Here is a 19,377-nt window from a genome sequence, read left to right as displayed (position 1 = left end):
GATCTCCTTTTTATAAGATTATTGTTCCTACTGGTGACACTGTTCGCTACGAATATGTAGTTTCAAAACTTCTTGCTGAAGAATATCCTGTAATGCTTGTTGGAAATGTTGGTACCGGAAAAACATCAACAGCTATAAGTGTGATGGAGGCTTGTGATAAAAATAAATTTTGTATTTTAGCTGTAAACATGTCAGCACAAACCACAGCAGCCGGGTTACAAGAATCAATCGAAAATCGAACTGAGAAACGAACGAAAACACAATTTGTACCTATCGGAGGCAAACGGATGATATGTTTTATGGACGACTTTAATATGCCTGCAAAAGACATCTATGGTTCCCAGCCACCTTTGGAGCTTATTCGGCAATGGATAGATTACAAGTATTGGTTTAACCGAAAAACTCAACAAAAAATATATGTGCAAAACACATTATTAATGGCTGCAATGGGACCGCCTGGTGGGGGCAGACAAACAATTTCCAGTCGAACTCAAAGTCGATTTGTTTTACTAAATTTAACATTTCCTACACAGGATACAATTGTTCGAATATTTGGAACAATGCTCTGTCAAAAACTTGAGTCGTTTACAAATGAAGTTCGTGAGATGTGGTTACCTATTACCCTTTGTACCATTAACTTATATGTAGCAGTGACTGGTAAAATGTTGCCTACGCCAAATAAATCTCATTACTTATTTAATCTTAGAGATATATCCAAAGTATTTCAAGGACTATTAAGAAGTTCAAAAGAACTTCAAACCAAAAAAAATTTATTTTTACGACTGTGGGTTCATGAGTGCTTTAGAGTATTCAGCGACCGGTTGGTTGACGACTCAGATCAGCTATGGTTTGTAAATAATATTAACGATATACTTGGTAAACATTTTGAAGTTACCTTTCACAGTCTTTGTCCTTCGAAGGTACCACCATTTTTCGGTGACTTTGCGCACCCTCAAGGTTTTTATGAAGACCTACAAGTAGATTTCTTAAGAACGTATATGAAAAATCAACTTGAGGAATATAACAACTTTCCCGGAATGACAAGAATGAACCTAGTATTTTTTAGAGAAGCTATCGAACATATTGTTCGAATACTAAGAGTTATTTCACAACCGCGCGGCCACATTTTGAACATGGGGATAGGTGGATCAGGCCGACAAGTATTAACTAAGTTAGCTGCTTTTATTTTGGAAATGGGAGTTTTTCAAATTGAGGTTACCAAAAAATACAAAACAGGAGACTTTCGAGAAGACCTTAAAAACTTATACAAAGTTACTGGAATTAAGCAGAGACTAACGATTTTTATATTTAGCAGCGACCAAATAGCCGAAGTCTCATTTCTGGAAATAACAAATAATATGTTAAGTACTGGAGAAATAAACCTATTTAAGTCGGATGAATTTGACGAGCTAAAGCCTGAACTTGAACGTCCGGCAAAAAAAACTGGAGTTCTACTAACAACGGAAGCACTGTATTCGTTTTTTATTTTAAATGTTCGCGACTTCCTCCATGTTGCTCTTTGCTTTAGTCCAATCGGAGAAAATTTTCGAAGTTATATAAGACAATATCCGGCTTTGTTAAGTTCAACAACTCCAAACTGGTTTAGACTTTGGCCACAAGAAGCTCTTTTGGAAGTGGCTTCGCATTTCCTAATCGGATTTCCTTTAAATGTAGTGGTTCCTGGAAAAGAGGACGAAAAACATCGAGAAAGTTTGGTTATGAGCACTGAAACCCTCCTTCAACGTGATATTGCCTATGCATTTTCAGTAATTCACTCAAGTGTGGCTAAAATGTCAGAAAGTATGTATGCAGAAGTCAAGCGTTATAACTATGTAACCTCGCCAAATTATTTGCAACTTGTAAGTGGCTTTAAAAAACTCTTAGAAAAGAAAAGGTTAGAAGTATCAACTGCTTCCAATAGATTACGCAATGGGCTTTCCAAAATTTCTGAAACTCAGGAAAAAGTATCTTTAATGTCCGAAGAGCTAAAAACTAGCTCTGAACAAGTTAAAATACTAGCTAGAGAATGTGAAGACTTTATTTCCATGATTGAAATCCAAAAGTCTGAAGCAACTGAACAAAAGGAAAAAGTAGATGCCGAAGCTGTAATTATTAGGAGGGAAGAAATTATTTGCCTTGAATTAGCAGCTACAGCTCGGGCGGACTTGGAGGTTGTAATGCCTATGATAGATGCTGCAGTAAAAGCATTAGATGCATTAAATAAAAAAGACATTTCTGAAGTTAAATCATATGGACGCCCACCAATGAAAATTGAAAAGGTTATGGAAGCTGTATTAATCTTACTTGGAAAAGAACCAACATGGGAAAATGCTAAAAAGGTTTTAAGTGAATCAACATTTTTGAACGACCTAAAAAACTTTGATAGAGATCATATATCTGATAAAACTCTAAAACGTATTGCAATCTACACAAAAAATCCTGAATTAGAGCCGGATAAAGTAGCTGTTGTTTCGCTGGCATGCAAGTCACTGATGCAATGGATAATGGCCATAGAAAATTACGGAAAAGTTTACCGAATAGTCGCTCCAAAGCAGGAGAAATTGGATAGTGCAATGAAGTCACTTGAAGAAAAACAAGCTGCGTTAGCTGCGGCAAAAAAAAAGCTCGAAGAGTTACAAGCTGTTATTGAAGAGCTTTACCGCCAGCTTAACGAAAAAACTGATCTTCTTAATGAATTGCGTGCAAAGGAAGAACGACTTAGGAAACAACTGGAGCGTGCGATTATTTTAGTGGAATCGCTTTCTGGAGAGAGAGAAAGGTGGATCGAAACGGTAAATCAGTTGGACTTATCTTTCGAAAAACTTCCCGGTGACTGTTTGCTTTCAGTTGCGTTTATGTCCTATTTAGGGGCTTTTGACACCAAATATCGAGAAGAACTAGTTTTAAAGTGGTCTTTATTAATCAAAGATCTTTCTGTACCTGCAACTTTTGAGCTTAAGGTTACGTCTTTTTTAGTCGACGCTGTTTCAATTCGGGAATGGAATATTCAAGGTCTACCAGCTGATGATTTAAGTACTGAAAACGGAGTAATAGTTACTCAAGGTAGTCGATGGCCTCTTATTATTGACCCTCAAATGCAAGCTAATAACTGGATAAAAAATATGGAAGAGCGAAACCAATTAATGACGATCGATTTCGGAATGATAGATTACTTACGTCAACTAGAACGAGCTCTAAAAGAGGGGTTACCTGTATTGTTGCAAAACGTGGGGGAATACTTAGATCAAGCTATTAATCCAATTCTGCGAAAGAGTTTTACCATCCAGAGTGGAGAAAAGTTATTAAAATTTAATGATAAATATATTTCGTACAACAATTTATTTAGATTTTACATAACAACAAAAATATCCAATCCACACTACTCACCCGAAATATCATCAAAAACTACAATTGTAAATTTTGCACTAAAGCAAGATGGGCTTGAAGCCCAATTACTGGGAATTATTGTTCGAAAAGAAAAGCCCGCTCTCGAAGAACAAAAAGACGAACTAGTAATGACAATAGCTCGAAACAAACGGACGCTAATTGATCTCGATAATGAGATTCTGCGGCTGCTTAATGAAAGTCGTGGTTCCTTATTAGATGACGATGAGTTATTCTCAACATTACAAAAATCACGTCAAACATCAGTGCTAGTTAAAGAATCACTTAGTATTGCCGAGGTAACTGAAGTAGAAATTGATGCCGCCCGACAAGAATACAAACCAGCTTCGGAACGCGCATCTATTTTATTCTTTGTTTTAATGGATATGTCTAAAATTGATCCAATGTATGTTTTTTCTCTAGCAGCATACATATTATTATTCACCCAGTCTATTGAACGAAGTCCTCGTAATCAGCTGGTTCATGAAAGAATTCAAAATATTAATGAATACCATTCCTATTCGGTCTACCGAAATACCTGTCGTGGGCTTTTCGAGCGGCATAAGCTACTATTTTCAATTCATATGACAGCAAAAATTCTTTCAAATTCTGGAAAGCTTTTGGAAGAAGAGTATGATTTTATCCTAAAAGGAGGTATTGTATTAGATAAGCAGGGCCAAGCGCCAAACCCGGCACCATGTAAGTAAAAATTATGAGATGTAAATAAGTTATGGGTATCATATATTTTTTCAGGGTGGATAAGTGAGCAAAACTGGGATAATATAACAGAATTAGATAAAGTGGCGGGATTTCATGGGATAATCGATTCTTTCGAGCAACATTACAAGGCTTGGAATGGTATTATTATCATATTAAAAAAGTTTTACATTAATTTTTAAATATAAATATTTAGGTTGGTATGCCACCACTTTTCCTGAACAAGAAGATCTCGTGGGTGAATGGAATGATAAACTTACAGATTTTCAAAAAATTTGTGTTCTACGTTCACTACGACCGGATAGAATTTCTTTTTGTTTGACACAATTTATCATAACCAAACTTGGGCCGCGATATGTTGATCCACCAGTTCTTGATCTTAAGGCTACTTTTGATGAATCGATTTCACAGACACCCCTTATATTTGTATTATCACCAGGTGTTGATCCAGCCCAATCACTCATATCACTATCAGAAACAGTTAAGATGTCCCAGCGAATGTATTCACTTAGCTTAGGTCAAGGGCAAGCACCTATTGCTACAAAGCTTATAATGGATGGTATCAAAGATGGGAATTGGGTATTTTTAGCAAATTGTCATTTGTCTCTTAGTTGGATGCCTACCCTTGACAAAATGATAGCTACAATGCAGTCCATGAAACTACATAAAAAATTTCGACTGTGGCTTAGCTCAAGCCCTCATCCGGACTTTCCAATATCTATTTTGCAAACCAGTATTAAGATGACCACTGAACCTCCTCGTGGAATTAAATCAAATATGAAACGTCTTTATAACAACATAAATGAAGCTAATATGGAAATTTGTAGTGAACCAAGCAAGTACAAGAAGTTATTATTCGCTTTGTGTTTCTTTCATACAGTCCTACTCGAACGTAAAAAATTTTTAGAACTTGGTTGGAATGTTATTTATAGCTTTAACGATTCTGATTTTGAAGTTTCCGAAATACTACTTTTATTATATCTTAATGAATATGAAGACACTCCCTGGGGAGCTTTGAAGTATCTCATAGCAGGTGTAAATTACGGAGGACACATAACCGACGATTGGGATCGCCGACTGTTAATAACTTATATAAACCAATTTTTTTGTGACCAGGCATTACAGACTAGAAAGTTTAGGTAAGATTATAACCCGTTATAATCTAATCATAATTAATTTTAAATTTTAATTAAAAAAGATTATCAACCCTTTCAAATTATTTTATTCCCGATGACGGTGATGTGCAATCTTATTTAGACCAAATACAAATGTTTCCCAATTTTGATAAGCCTGATGCTTTTGGACAACATTCCAATGCCGATATTGCGTCATTAATAGGAGAAACTAGAATGCTTTTTGAGGCTCTGCTTTCTATGCAAGCTCAGACTAATAGCACGGGTAGTAGTGAAAACGGTGAGACAAAAGTATTTGACCTCGCTAAAGAAATTTTAATAAATACCCCGGATGAGATTAACTATGAACAGACTGCAAAAATTATTGGAATCAATCGAACTCCCTTAGAAGTTGTATTACTTCAAGAAATTGAACGCTATAATAAACTTCTTGTCGAAATGTGCACTCAATTGCGTGACTTAAGACGTGGAATACAGGGACTTGTTGTTATGAGTTCGGACTTAGAGGATATTTTTGTAGCTGTATCTGAAGGAAGGGTGCCATTACAATGGTTAAAAGGTAAGTATAAAAGGCTTTATAAAATAAAGCCACACGAAATTATATATATATTCCTCCAGCATATAATTCATTGAAACCATTAGCTGCATGGTCTAGAGACTTAATTCATCGTGTAGGACATTTTAATAGTTGGGCGAAAACACTCCGCTCGCCCACATTATTTTGGCTTGCAGCTTACACGTTTCCAACCGGATTTGTTACTGCAGTACTACAAACTTCAGCTCGAGCTACAAAAACACCAATTGATGAACTGTCTTGGGATTTCTATGTGTTTGTCGAAGAAGATACTGCAGCAGCTCGTATAATAAGAGAAGGAGGAGGTGTTTATATAAGAAGCTTGTTTTTGGAGGGTGCAGGATGGTTAAGGAAAAACCAATGCCTTCAGGATCCACTTCCGATGGAACTAATTTGTCCATTACCTGTAATACACTTTAAGCCAGTAGAAAACCTAAAAAAACGATGTCGTGGGGTTTACCAGTGTCCCGCATATTACTATCCCATTAGATCTGGATCATTTGTAATAGCCGTGGACTTAAAGTCTGGTAATGAAAAAGCTGATTACTGGATAAAACGAGGAACAGCACTTTTATTAAGTTTAGCAAGCTGATAATAATAAAACTATTATAATTAATAAACTTTTCAAAACTCTAAACTTTTCAAAATTTTTTAGAATCTATGCAGACTTTTTTGAAATTATTGTGCTTTGAGAACCACTATCATTATTCGAAAATTAATATTTAGGTACAATTATTCGCATTTTGTGATGTACAATGTTGGGGTTGAGTTTTGGGTACCAGAATGAAACTTACATTTTAACTAAGTAGTTTAACAGGGCTATTAATATTGTGTAACATGGATTGTAAAGGCCTGACCTGGAAACATTATTTGGGCAAGGTTTTGTTTACAATTGGAATTTGAGGTAAAATTAACAAGAAATAGTGAAAATAAAGACTAACATTGTATTTCGATTAGCCTAACAGCCGTTGAAAAGGGGCCCGAAACGTTGATGATTCCCGCGTCACAGTCGCATAGCGAGACCTGGAAAGCTGTTACATCGTCAGCTGGAAAAAAGCCTGCAGCCGCCGGGCCAGGATGCATAGCCGAGGGCCGCCACTCGAGAAAGTGGCTGGAATCGGACGCAGATATTTAGATTACATAAGTATACTATTTGCCTAATTTTATTTTGTCTCTTTTCAGTTGCAGGTACTCCAGTCCAGTGGTACTCGAGGGGTGACCTTACAACGCCTGACTGATGATGATGACTCGTTAATAATGATGATTCCGTCATCTACGGACATTATCTCACTAAGGTGGCTGGGCTGTCTGTTTGCCTAAGTATGCCTAAGTATGTCATTGGTCCGTGTTTCCTGCGTAGAGTGAACGGGAGCCGGTTTCGCGATTGAACCGCTCGCAAAAGGTGTTGTGCGTGGTCTCGGTGCATTCCGTGACTGACCAGGTGTCCGCTTCATTTTCTGCCAACGTGTCTTCGTCGATCCGTAGGATTTCCTGATGATGTGATACAGGGTAGCCGGAGATTTTCTTACATCTGAATCTAACTCTGTTAAGCTTTAAAGACATTAATTATTTCATCGGACTGAAGGACCCTAATTTTTTAGGCTTCTAGTAAACTGACTACTTGAATATCTTGTTCAATACAGTGAGTTAAATTTGGAATTTTGTCTACATTCTATTTCATGCTAGAAGTGTCTCATACAGATGTGGAGAATCAACCCAATCGTTCTTGCGGGCTTTGATACTTTTATTTATAGTGTCAGTTAGCCTTTTTATTTGTTTCTGATTTTCTGAGTTAATTGTGATTTGCCTTGAATTCGATTCTACCAGCTGAGCTTCTGTCATCCTAGTTTTCAAAAAGTCTGAGGCGTCGGGAATGACCGCGACAACTTTAAGTGCTGTTCCCAAAAAATTTAAAGTTCTCGCAATGCTATGGTGCACTTTGATAACGGACAATAAAGTTTTCAGATGGCCTGTGTCCACATCTAATAATTTGCGCATATACGACTGCGGAAAATGCTCGGACAACTTCTCTGTCTCTTCTATCATATCCGTGAACTCGGAAAGATTGCTCGAGTCCCTCAAACAGTCACGTCGTTCGAACACCAGCACATCTCCGTCTACGACCGGGATGTACATATTTGGCGTGGGTAAAGTCGGTAATCCGTGCATTTTCCACTGCTATGAGGGTGAACCTGTAAATCCAAATGTAGAGTGATTCGGCTTAATTCCTTTTTTCTTTGGCTTACTTTCTAATTATGATTGGGGAGACCTATTTGAGGTGTCCTCATGGACCACCCTCCCCTTTAGAAGACGTTCCTAGGTCTGCTTGCTCTTCTTGTTTTTTTCATGAGCTGCCCTGTGTGCCCTATTGTGTTCTGCAGTGATAATTTCCAATTGCTCGCTTTTATTTGTTACGTCTATCAATACATTTTTTCAAAAGCGAAATTGTGTAGCCGGGAATTGAGCTATTAAGTCGTGTTGGAAGCTTGCCAGAGTGGACACTGCAAGGGTTCACGACCTCTTTAAGCATTTTTATTGCTATCGTCGGCGGAACTGATCAAGTGGTGGGTTTTTCTACGAAACAAAACTAAGCTTCGTTTACGCTGGAAACGTGCTTCTTCTGTCGTTTCGACCGTGTAGGCCAGCGAAAGCTCACTGTGAACAGTCGCAGCGTGAGACTGAAGCTCACTTTGTAAGGCATTAATATTCTGCCTAGAAAGAGCGTCGGCTTTTACCGGTTACCGTTTTCTTTACCCGGTTTGTAGTGGACTTTTGCGTTATGACCGTCGATATACACTTTCTATATTTTTATCTTCGAACCCGATATTCCAAAGGTTGATATCGCGAGTGACGTACAGATAGTTCTGTAATTTGCCTAACGCCCACACTATGGCCAGCAATTTTCTTTCGTTCGGGGCCATAGTGTGACTCGCTTTATTTCAGGATCCTAAAAATCATTGTGATAGTTATTTTTTCTTGCAATAGGATCGCGCCGATAAAGTTTGCCGAAGATTTAAGGAAGACTATAGAGACATCTATTAAAAGTCATTTAGACAACTTACAATTATCTCAGCCCACACATACAAATTCCACACCTGACAATGTCCAACCAAATACAGATTTGAGCAGGAACAATTCCAATCAAAATCGGTATTCTCAGAATTTAGACAATAATGTAGAAGAAAGAGGCGGAACCAGGAGCAATGCAAGCTCATATGTTAGCCCGGAAAAAGTATCAGGAATCATTCAAAAATGGGGATTAAAGTTCGACGGCAGCAAAACAAGCATCAGGATAGATGAATTCATTTACAGGATATGCTCACTCACCAAACAAAATCTAGGTAATGATTATAGACTTTTATGCGACCATTTGTACCTTCTGTTTGCCGGAAAAGCAAGCGATTGGTATTGGAAGTTTCATCGAAACAATCCAAATTTCAATTGGAACACATTTTGTGGCGAATTTAGGAAGAGATTCGAAGATATAGAGACAGATTATGATATTTGGGAGGGAATCCGAAAACGCAAGCAAGGAGAAAATGAAGCATTTGAAGATTTCCAGGAAACCATGGAACGGTTGATTGACAGACTGCAAAATGGAGTTTCCGAAACACAATTAGTTGAGTTATTGGTTAGAAATTCGAAGCCTAGCTTACATCATGAGTTGTTGCATCTTAAAATACCAAACAGAACACAACTCCGATACGAAGTGCGCAGGCATGAACAGTTTTATAACAATCTCAGGACGTTTAAGCCGAAACCTTATCGCTCCTGCGTGGCAGAATTAACCACCGAAGAAGAGGAAACAGGTTTAGTAAGAGTAGGTGAAGAAGTAAACCAAATTCAACGTCGGAACACCACAACTTGTTGGAATTGTGACAAACAAGGCCACAGATTCGATGATTGTATGGCTAAAAGAATTATATTTTGTTACGGTTGCGGACTTAAAGAAAAATACAAGCCGACTTGTCCAAACTGTAATCCGGGAAACCGACAAAAGGATGTTTCTCTGAGCAACAAGATACATCCGTAGATTCAGAAGTTGCTAAGTCAAAGTCAACCACTGAAGGCCGTGAATTTCAGGAGATAAAACCCTTAGGTCAGCCTGATATTCATTTTTCTTTTATACCCTTACACATAAGAATTCAAAATTACAATAATAAGCGATTGAGAGAATTTTGGAAGAAGGTTCGTCGTGACCGACAGAAACTTATTTCCGCTATAGTACTTAGCTCTGACCAAAGACTTGTAGTGACCAACTTAACTTTACACTGCAAAAACTCTTCAAGACACCCTCGCCCTAAATTATAGCAGCTTTGGTGCAAAACAAAAAGCGAGAGAATTGTCTTAGACCAATCAGAACAGAATATGATCGTACGATTATACAGTTAGGGAAAGAAAAGCTGTAACAGCGACCACCAGCATGCAGCTTCCCCAGAGCTTAGATCATTATCGGATAAATCTTCGTGGCGAACGCTCATACATTTTTGACGCTGCCCATTTAACTTCACATACACGTGGAAATATAATTTAGTTATATATATATCCAATCTCATAAAAACAAGAGTTGGTATATTTCAATAAATTTCCGTGTTCGATTCGTGTGAAAGTGGCAACGAGATTCGACCCCAAGGCGTAAGGAAGACCAGGCCTATATATAAGAGCATTTGGTTGCTCTACAGCCGACTACCCCCGTCTCGTCGACCCCCCCGCATCAGCTCATGGTTCAAAACCCCGTCGCTCCAAGAAGAGGCCACGAGGCGACATAACCTTCAGCATCAAATTACGCAACCGGCCACCTGCCGAATGATAACCAAATATATTGGAAGGCTAGAGTTCATCCAGATATTCAGCTATGCAGAAGTTTAGACGACCGGAGCAGATTTAATTACGTTTGAACATCATCATCGTCACGCAGTGAAGATCATCTCCTATGACCAACGGAGGTCCAACTTTGTGATTTCGTCTTATCGCAACGCAGCGTAGCAGCCAGCGGTTTCCTAAGGTCTTATCGCTGCAGTGCTGCAGTTATATTTCGTGTTTTGTTTTGATTCTTGATTTTCTTTTGTATTGCGATTTATAATGAATTAAATACTCGCCGATTGACGGAACTTTTGGCATTTGAATAGGAATTTAAATTAGAACCTTTAAAGTTTGACCTACAGCTCGACAATGTCAACGTGAACTTGGTCCCAACTTTACGCACATCATGGAGTGGATATTTAAGGTCGTGAGTACTACGACAACAATGATAAATACCTTATTATGAATTACCTATATTAAAATTCTAACAAAATGCCACTCGAACGTCTAATTAAAATAATATCTGCATTTGACTAAAGATTATATAATTATATTTGTAAATTTTATATTCAATTACTTATATATATTTGCTTTATACTTTACTTTTATATACTTTATTTTACCCATTGAATATAAACAAAAATGAAGAGTTAGAGAACGACTAGGATAATTATGCGTAGATAAAAATATTGTTAGTTTGTAAAAGAGATTTAATGAAACCGTTTATTAAACTGAATTTATATAAGTGGTCATAATTCCACTTGAAGATATATTGAAAAATAATGAATTGTGAATAAATAGATTTAATGGTTTGTCGAGTACTTATGTTGAACACTTTCTTGAATATGTGGTAGAGTTATTTTGAACTTGGCCAAGGGACAATGTAAATATTTTAAGTAGCATTGTCATGGTAGGGAGGGTAAAGACTTAGGGAATCATTAACATCCAAAATTCCCAATACTTATCAGAATCTGTAGCTTATCTTCACACGTGTCGGCGTGTATCATTAGTATCATTATAAAGCCATTTCTTTTGTTAATCGATAATCCAATTTTGAATATTGTTTATGAGTAAGACGCACTTATTAAAATGTAGTAGCGTTCGTACTATCCTAAGCTAAAAGAACCCCGACCTACGGCGAGCTAGACCCGAGCATAGCAAGAGTGCGCATCCCTAGCGAAGGAAGTACAAGGTCCTCTTTATTAGTAATTATCACCCACTATTAAAAGACCCACTAGTTAAAAATCTATCGAACTACGTACACTACACATTTTTGGCGCCCGAACGTGGGGGCCCGAGAAAATACACTACACATTTTTGAAGCCCAACGAGTGGAGCACGACAAGTACTATACATTTTCGGCTCAGATGTGAAGCTCGAAAAGTCCTTAACTTGTTATAGCACACTAAGCTCTAAAGTAATCCATCCACAGTTAAAACACAATATAACTAATTCCAATAAATTAACATATTGGATTGAGAGTATCTATTTGGAAGGGATAGTAAAACTTAGGAACATGCGATTCAATTTGAAAGAGAATTGATCGACCAAGTGGAACTGTTTCGAATCCACAGAAGCTCATCACCATATGTTTATTTACTCAACTTTATTTACAATTTGATTTTTTCTGGAATACATTATACTTACACTTCAATAAGTCTGTATATTGTCCGATTTTCAAGTGAATAAAAGCATGAGGCAATAGACCAGCTACAATCCACTAACAAATAGAGATACAACTAAGATTCTGATAGAAGTGATCGACATAAAGAAAGACAAACCAAATAATTACAACATATCTTAACAACAATATTATGGCAGCGAAGAATAGTGCAGGCAGTGCAGGTAATGCAGTTGAAGTTTCACAAGGCGTTGAAAATAGCTGTGCCATATGTAAAGAAATCTTAGCACCAACCGTTTTGTCAGCAACAACATCGTGCAGGCACACATTTCATAAAAAGTGCATTATAAACCACTTAAAAAGTACACAAACATGTAAAATTTGCAATGCAGATTGCAACGAATCGAATTTATCTCACTCTAATAACACTCTGTTCGCTGAATTAGATGCTGCAACAGCTGGCACATCCGGCGTAAGCGAATATCAAGATAATAATGATATTTTCCCATTAAGGAGAAATACCAGATCAGGCAGGATCCGAGGTACACCTCCTAGACGAGGAGTGTCTACCAGAAATACTTACAGAGGAAATTTGGATAGGATCTTAACAGAACCTCCAACGAATTCCAGTATGGCTCTTAGTACTCAACCAGAGTTGATGAACTTTATACAGTTTACTGTTAGCCAACAACAGGCTCAACTCATGGATAACCTTACCTCTTATTTAGGGAAGACTATAGAGACATCTATTAAAAGTCATTTAGACAACTTACAATTATCTCAGCCCACACAGACAAATTACACACCTGACAATGTCCAACCAAATACAGATTTGAGCAGGAACAATTCCAATCAAAATCGGTATTCTCAGAATTTAGACAATAATGTAGAAGAAAGAGGCGGAACCAGGAGCAATGCAAGCTCATATGTTAGCCCGGAAAAAGTATCAGGAATCATTCAAAAATGGGGATTAAAGTTCGACGGCAGCAAAACAAGCATCAGGATAGATGAATTCATTTACAGGATATGCTCACTCACCAAACAAAATCTAGGTAATGATTATAGACTTTTACGCGACCATTTGTACCTTCTGTTTGCCGGAAAAGCAAGCGATTGGTATTGGAAGTTTCATCGAAACAATCCAAATTTCAATTGGAACACATTTTGTGGCGAATTTAGGAAGAGATTCGAAGATATAGAGACAGATTATGATATTTGGGAGGGAATCCGAAAACGCAAGCAAGGAGAAAATGAAGCATTTGAAGATTTCCAGGAAACCATGGAACGGTTGATTGACAGACTGCAAAATGGAGTTTCCGAAACACAATTAGTTGAGTTATTGGTTAGAAATTCGAAGCCTAGCTTACATCATGAGTTGTTGCATCTTAAAATACCAAACAGAACACAACTCCGATACGAAGTGCGCAGGCATGAACAGTTTTATAACAATCTCAGGACGTTTAAGCCGAAACCTTATCGCTCCTGCGTGGCAGAATTAACCACCGAAGAAGAGGAAACAGGTTTAGTAAGAGTAGGTGAAGAAGTAAACCAAATTCAACGTCGGAACACCACAACTTGTTGGAATTGTGACAAACAAGGCCACAGATTCGATGATTGTATGGCTAAAAGAATTATATTTTGTTACGGTTGCGGACTTAAAGAAAAATACAAACCGACTTGTCCAAACTGTAATCCGGGAAACCGACAAAAGGATGTTTCTCTGAGCAACAAGATACATCCGTAGATTCAGAAGTTGCTAAGTCAAAGTCAACCACTGAAGCCCGTGAATTTCAGGAGATAGAACCTTTAGGTCAGCCTGATATTCATTTTTCTTTTATACCCTTACACATAAGAATTCAAAATTACAATAATAAGCGTAGAGAAATATTTAGTAAAGTAGATAGTATAGGAATTCATTTAAAACCCAGACGATCTACTATCCGATTGAGAGAATTTTGGAAGAAGGTTCGTCGTGACCGACAGAAACTTATTTCCGCTATAGTACTTAGCTCTGACCAAAGACTCTATACGGATATCAATATAGAGGGTCAGACTTACAAGGCTTTATTAGATTCTGGAGCAACAATAAGTTGTGTAGGCGGATTAGCTGCACAGAACTTCCTTAAACACAACAACGTAAAAAAATGTTCTGGCGAAATTCGCGCTGCGAACGGAACAAAAAGCAAAGTAGTGTCAAAACTTATAACTTCCATTAAGTATGGAGAGACGATAGATAATCTTGAATTATTTATAATACCAGAACTTCAACAGGATGTATATTTAGGCATTGATTTTTGGCAAAAGTTCGGATTATTAAATAAAATTACGAGCAATCCGACCATTGCTGAATTAGACATCGGTACTTTGGATGATGATGAAGATTCTCCAAAATATCATGAGCTGAACGAAAGAGAAAGACTTCGGCTGGAGACAGTAATAAAAACATTTCCATCCTTTGCTTCCGAAGGTTTAGGTCGTACTACCTTGTCCACACATAGCATTGATGTAGGAAATGCGAGTCCTGTTAAACAACGGCATTGGCCAGTTTCACCTGCCATTGAAAAGCTGATGTTCGCTGAAGTGGATAACATGCTAGCCTTAGATGTTATCGAAGAGTCAACTAGCGCTTGGAGCAGTAATTGCGTGTTAGTAAAGAAAGGAGACAAGTACCGTCTATGTCTTGATTCTAGAGAGGTAAACAAGGTTACTCAGCGAGACGCATATCCTCTACCTCATATAGACGGCATCTTAAGCCGGTTACCACCAGCTAAATTCATAAGTGGTATCGACATGAAGCATGCATATTGGCAGATACCGCTCGACGAAAATTCTAAACAATACACTGCGTTTACAATACCGAATAGACCTCTATATCAGTATAAAATGATGCCCTTTGGTCTATGTAACGCGGCCCAAACTCTTTGTCGTCTTATGGATCGAGTCATTCCAGCTCATCTTAGGAATAGAGTATTTGTTTATCTTGACGACTTATTAGTTTTGTCTGAGGATTTTGAATCCCATATGCTTTTACTACAGGAGATAGCTTTATGCTTACGTAAAGCAAATCTCACTATCAATGTCAGCAAATCCAAATTTTGTATGAAGGAGATCATATATCTCGGTTTTATAATTGGGAATGGACAAATAAGAACCAATCCAGATAAAGTTAAAGCGATAGTAGAATTTCCACAACCAACTTCGATTAAGCAGTTACGAAGATTTCTAGGATTAGCGGGATGGTACCGACGGTTCGTAGAAAACTTTGCCACTATTAGTTTTCCTTTAACGGAACTTCTTAAAAAGAAGAATACGCTTGACTGGAACGAAGAGGCTCAAACCGCTTTTGAAAACTTGAAATCATGTCTTACTGCTTCACCAATTCTCATAACACCAGATTTTTCTAAGCAATTCATTTTGTTGTGTGACGCCAGCTCTTTTGGTGTTGGTTGCGTACTAGCTCAGGAACGAGATGGAGTAGAACTTCCGATTTCATATATGTCCGAAAAATTGTCCAAAGCACAACGTAACTATTCAGTTTCCGAATTAGAATGTCTTGCCGTTATAAAAGGAATTAAAAAATTCCGCGCATATATTGAAGGACAGGATTTCTTAGTCATAACAGACCATGCAGCCCTTCAATGGCTAATGCGGCAGAAGGATTTATCAGGAAGGTTAGCTCGATGGTCAATGAAGTTGAGAGCGTTTACGTTCACTATAAAACATCGTAGCGGTTCTCAGAACGTCGTTGCAGACACCTTATCCAGACAGAACGACCCAGCCATCGATGAATTTTGTCAGAATGAACCCATAGTTGACGTAGATTCCCCACATTTCAAATCCACTGAATACTTGGACTTAATAAAGACAATATCTAACAATCAATCAAGATTTCCCGATCTACAAATCAGGGATGGATATATTTACAAAAGAACTACTTTTGTATCAGATGATATAAAACAAGAAAATCCATGGAAACTATGGATACCTTCAGCTTTAGTACCCGATATATTGTTTCAGGCTCATGATGCACCAAGTTCATCTCATTGTGGCATGAGTAAAGCTGTAGAAAAACTAAAAAGATATTTGTTTTGGCCTTGCATGGTTACGCAAATACGCAACTATATATCTAATTGTGTAATTTGTCGTACCACGAAAAGTCCAAACACGGGTCTAAAACCGCCAATGGGTAAACCGTTAACCTCAGACAGGCCATTCCAAAAATTATATATTGACCTCTTAGGCCCATACCCTCGCACAAAAAAAGGTCACATAGGTTTGTTGATTGTCGTTGACCATAACACCCGTTTCCACTTTTTGTTACCTCTTAAGAAGTTCACCGCTCCTAAAATCTGTGACTACTTAAAGGGGGCTATATTCTATACATTTGGCGTTCCAGAAGTAATACTTTCTGATAACGGAAGTCAGTTTAAGTCAAGCTATTTCCAAGCTTTCCTTACTAGTTTTGGCGTACAGCAAAAACTTACAGCCATATATTCTCCACAGGCGAACGCGAGTGAAAGACTTAACAGATCGGTATTAGCCGCTGTAAGAGCTTATATAGGGAAAGAACACACAAATTGGGATGACAACTTAGACGCTATTAGCGGATCTTTAAGAGCATCGTTACATAGAAGCACAGGTTCGTCACCTTACTTTCTGACATTTGGACAAAATATGATCCTTAACGGCAAGGACTATAGTCTCCTGCGTACTCTAAATATGTTAGCGGACGACACTCGGTTATCTAAACCGGAGGCTTTAGAACTGCAGAGACGGCAAGCTAAACTGAACCTAAACCGATCACATGAAGAAAACGCGAAGAGATACAACCTACGCACACGGCAGATAGAATTTAAAAACGGCGATTTCGTTTATGCCAGAAACTTTACACAAAGTAATGCCGTAAAGAAATTCAGTAGTAAATTGGCACCCGTATTTATCCCAGCTAAAGTTTATAAGAAACGTAGCTGGTACTACTATGAATTAGAGGATGAGAGAGGAAAGAAATTAGGAGTATTCCATTTGAAGGAAATACAAACTAGAAAACAAGGAGTTTCTTCAGATAAGGCTTCCTTGAAATAGTCTCGTTACCCTTATCTGTGGGTGTAGTGACCAACTTAAACTTTACACTGCAATAACTCTTCAAGACACCCTCGCCCTAAATTATTAAAATGTAGTAGCGTTTCGTACTATCCTAAGCTAAAAGAACCCCGACCTACGGCGAGCTAGACCCGAGCACAGCAAGAGTGCGCATCCCTAGCGAAGGAAGTACAAGGTCCTCTTTATTAGTAATTATCACCCACTATTAAAAGACCCACTAGTTAAAAATCTATCGAACTACGGTACAATACAGACTCTATACGGATATCAATATAGAGGGTCAAACTTACAAGGCTTTATTAGATTCTGGAGCAACAATAAGTTGTGTAGGCGGATTAGCTGCACAGAACTTCCTTAAACACAACAACGTAAAAAAATGTTCTGGCGAAATTCGCGCTGCGAACGGAACAAAAAGCAAAGTAGTGTCAAAACTTATAACTTCCATTAAGTATGCAGATACGATAGACAATCTTGAATTATTTATAATACCAGAACTTCAACAGGATGTATATTTAGGCATTGATTTTTGGCAAAAGTTCGGATTACTAAATAAAATTACGAGCAATCCGACCATTGTTGAATTAGACATCGGACACCAAAATATCATGAGCTGAACGAAAGAGAAAGACTTCGGCTGGAGACAGTAATAAAAACATTTCCATCCTTTGCTTCCGAAGGTTTAGGTCGTACTACCTTGTCCACACATAGCATTGATGTAGGAAATGCGAGTCCTGTTAAACAACGGCATTGGCCAGTTTCACCTGCCATTGAAAAGCTGATGTTCGCTGAAGTGGATAATATGCTAGCCTTAGATGTTATCGAAGAGTCAACTAGCGCTTGGAGTAGTAATTGCGTGTTAGTAAAGAAAGGAGACAAGTACCGTCTATGTCTTGATTCTAGAGAGGTAAACAAGGTTACTCATCGAGACGCATATCCTCTACCTCATATAGACGGCATCTTAAGCCGGTTACCACCAGCTAAATTCATAAGTGGTATCGACATGAAACATGCATATTGGCAGATACCGCTCGACGAAAATTCTAAGCAATACACTGCGTTTACAATACCGAATAGACCGCTATATCAGTATAAAATGATGCCCTTTGGTCTCTGTAACGCGGCCCAAACTCTTTGTCGTCTTATGGATCGAGTCATTCCAGCTCATCTTAGGAATAGAGTATTTGTTTATCTTGACGACTTACTAGTTTTGTCTGAGGATTTTGAATCCCATATGCTTTTACTACAAGAGATTATGCTTACGTAAAGCAAATCTCACTATCAATGTCAACAAATCTAAATTTTGTATGAAGGAGATCATATATCTCGGTTTTATAATTGGGAATGGACAAATAAGAACCAATCCAGATAAAGTTAAAGCGATAGTAGAATTTCCACAACCAACTTCGATTAAGCAGTTACGAAGATTTCTAGGATTAGCGGGATGGTACCGACGGTTCGTAGAAAACTTTGCCACTATTAGTTTTCCTTTAACGGAACGAAGAGGCTCAAACCGCTTTTGAAAACTTGAAATCATGTCTTACTGCCTCACCAATTCTCATAACACCAGATTTTTCTAAGCAATTCATTTTGTTGTGTGACGCCAGCTCTTTTGGTGTTGGTTGCGTACTAGCTCAGGAACGAGATGGAGTAGAACTTCCGATTTCGTATATGTCCGAAAAATTGTCCAAAACACAACGTAACTATTCAGTTTCCGAATTAGAATGTCTTGCCGTTATAAAAGGAATTAAAAAATTCCGCGCGTATATTGAAGGCCAGGATTTCCTAGTCATAACAGACCATGCAGCCCTTCAATGGCTAATGCGGCAGAAGGATTTATCAGGAAGGTTAGCTCGATGGTCAATGAAGTTGAGAGCGTTTACGTTCACTATAAAACATCGTAGCGGTTCTCAGAACATCGTTGCAGACACCTTATCCAGACAGAACGACCCAGCCATCGATGAATTTTGTCAAAATGGACCCATAGTTGACGTAGATTCTCCACATTTCAAATCCACTGAATACTTGGACTTAATAAAGACAATATC

The 19,377-nt window shown here is 38.0% G+C and overlaps 1 protein-coding gene across 1 annotated transcript in view; it reads left to right on the top strand.

The window, feature by feature from the left end:
- LOC26526036 (dynein heavy chain 2, axonemal) overlaps window positions 1–6,445 on the top strand; it is a 103,437-nt gene extending 96,992 nt beyond the window's left edge. The window contains exons 3-7 of the mRNA XM_026983590.1: window positions 2–4,083; window positions 4,138–4,242; window positions 4,298–5,240; window positions 5,300–5,793; window positions 5,853–6,445. Coding sequence (XP_026839391.1) covers window positions 2–4,083; window positions 4,138–4,242; window positions 4,298–5,240; window positions 5,300–5,793; window positions 5,853–6,400 — 6,172 coding nt within the window. The 3' untranslated portion in view covers window positions 6,401–6,445. The remainder of the gene's footprint in view (window position 1; window positions 4,084–4,137; window positions 4,243–4,297; window positions 5,241–5,299; window positions 5,794–5,852) is intronic.
- The last annotated feature ends 12,932 nt before the right edge of the window (window positions 6,446–19,377 follow it).

The sequence above is a fragment of the Drosophila erecta genome, unplaced genomic scaffold (assembly GCF_003286155.1).
Source record: "Drosophila erecta strain 14021-0224.00,06,07 unplaced genomic scaffold, DereRS2 tig00000465-arrow-arrow-pilon, whole genome shotgun sequence".
Classification (NCBI taxonomy): domain Eukaryota; kingdom Metazoa; phylum Arthropoda; class Insecta; order Diptera; family Drosophilidae; genus Drosophila; species Drosophila erecta.
Note: the sequence above shows the minus strand (reverse complement) of the source record. Positions and strands in the feature narration are given on the sequence as shown.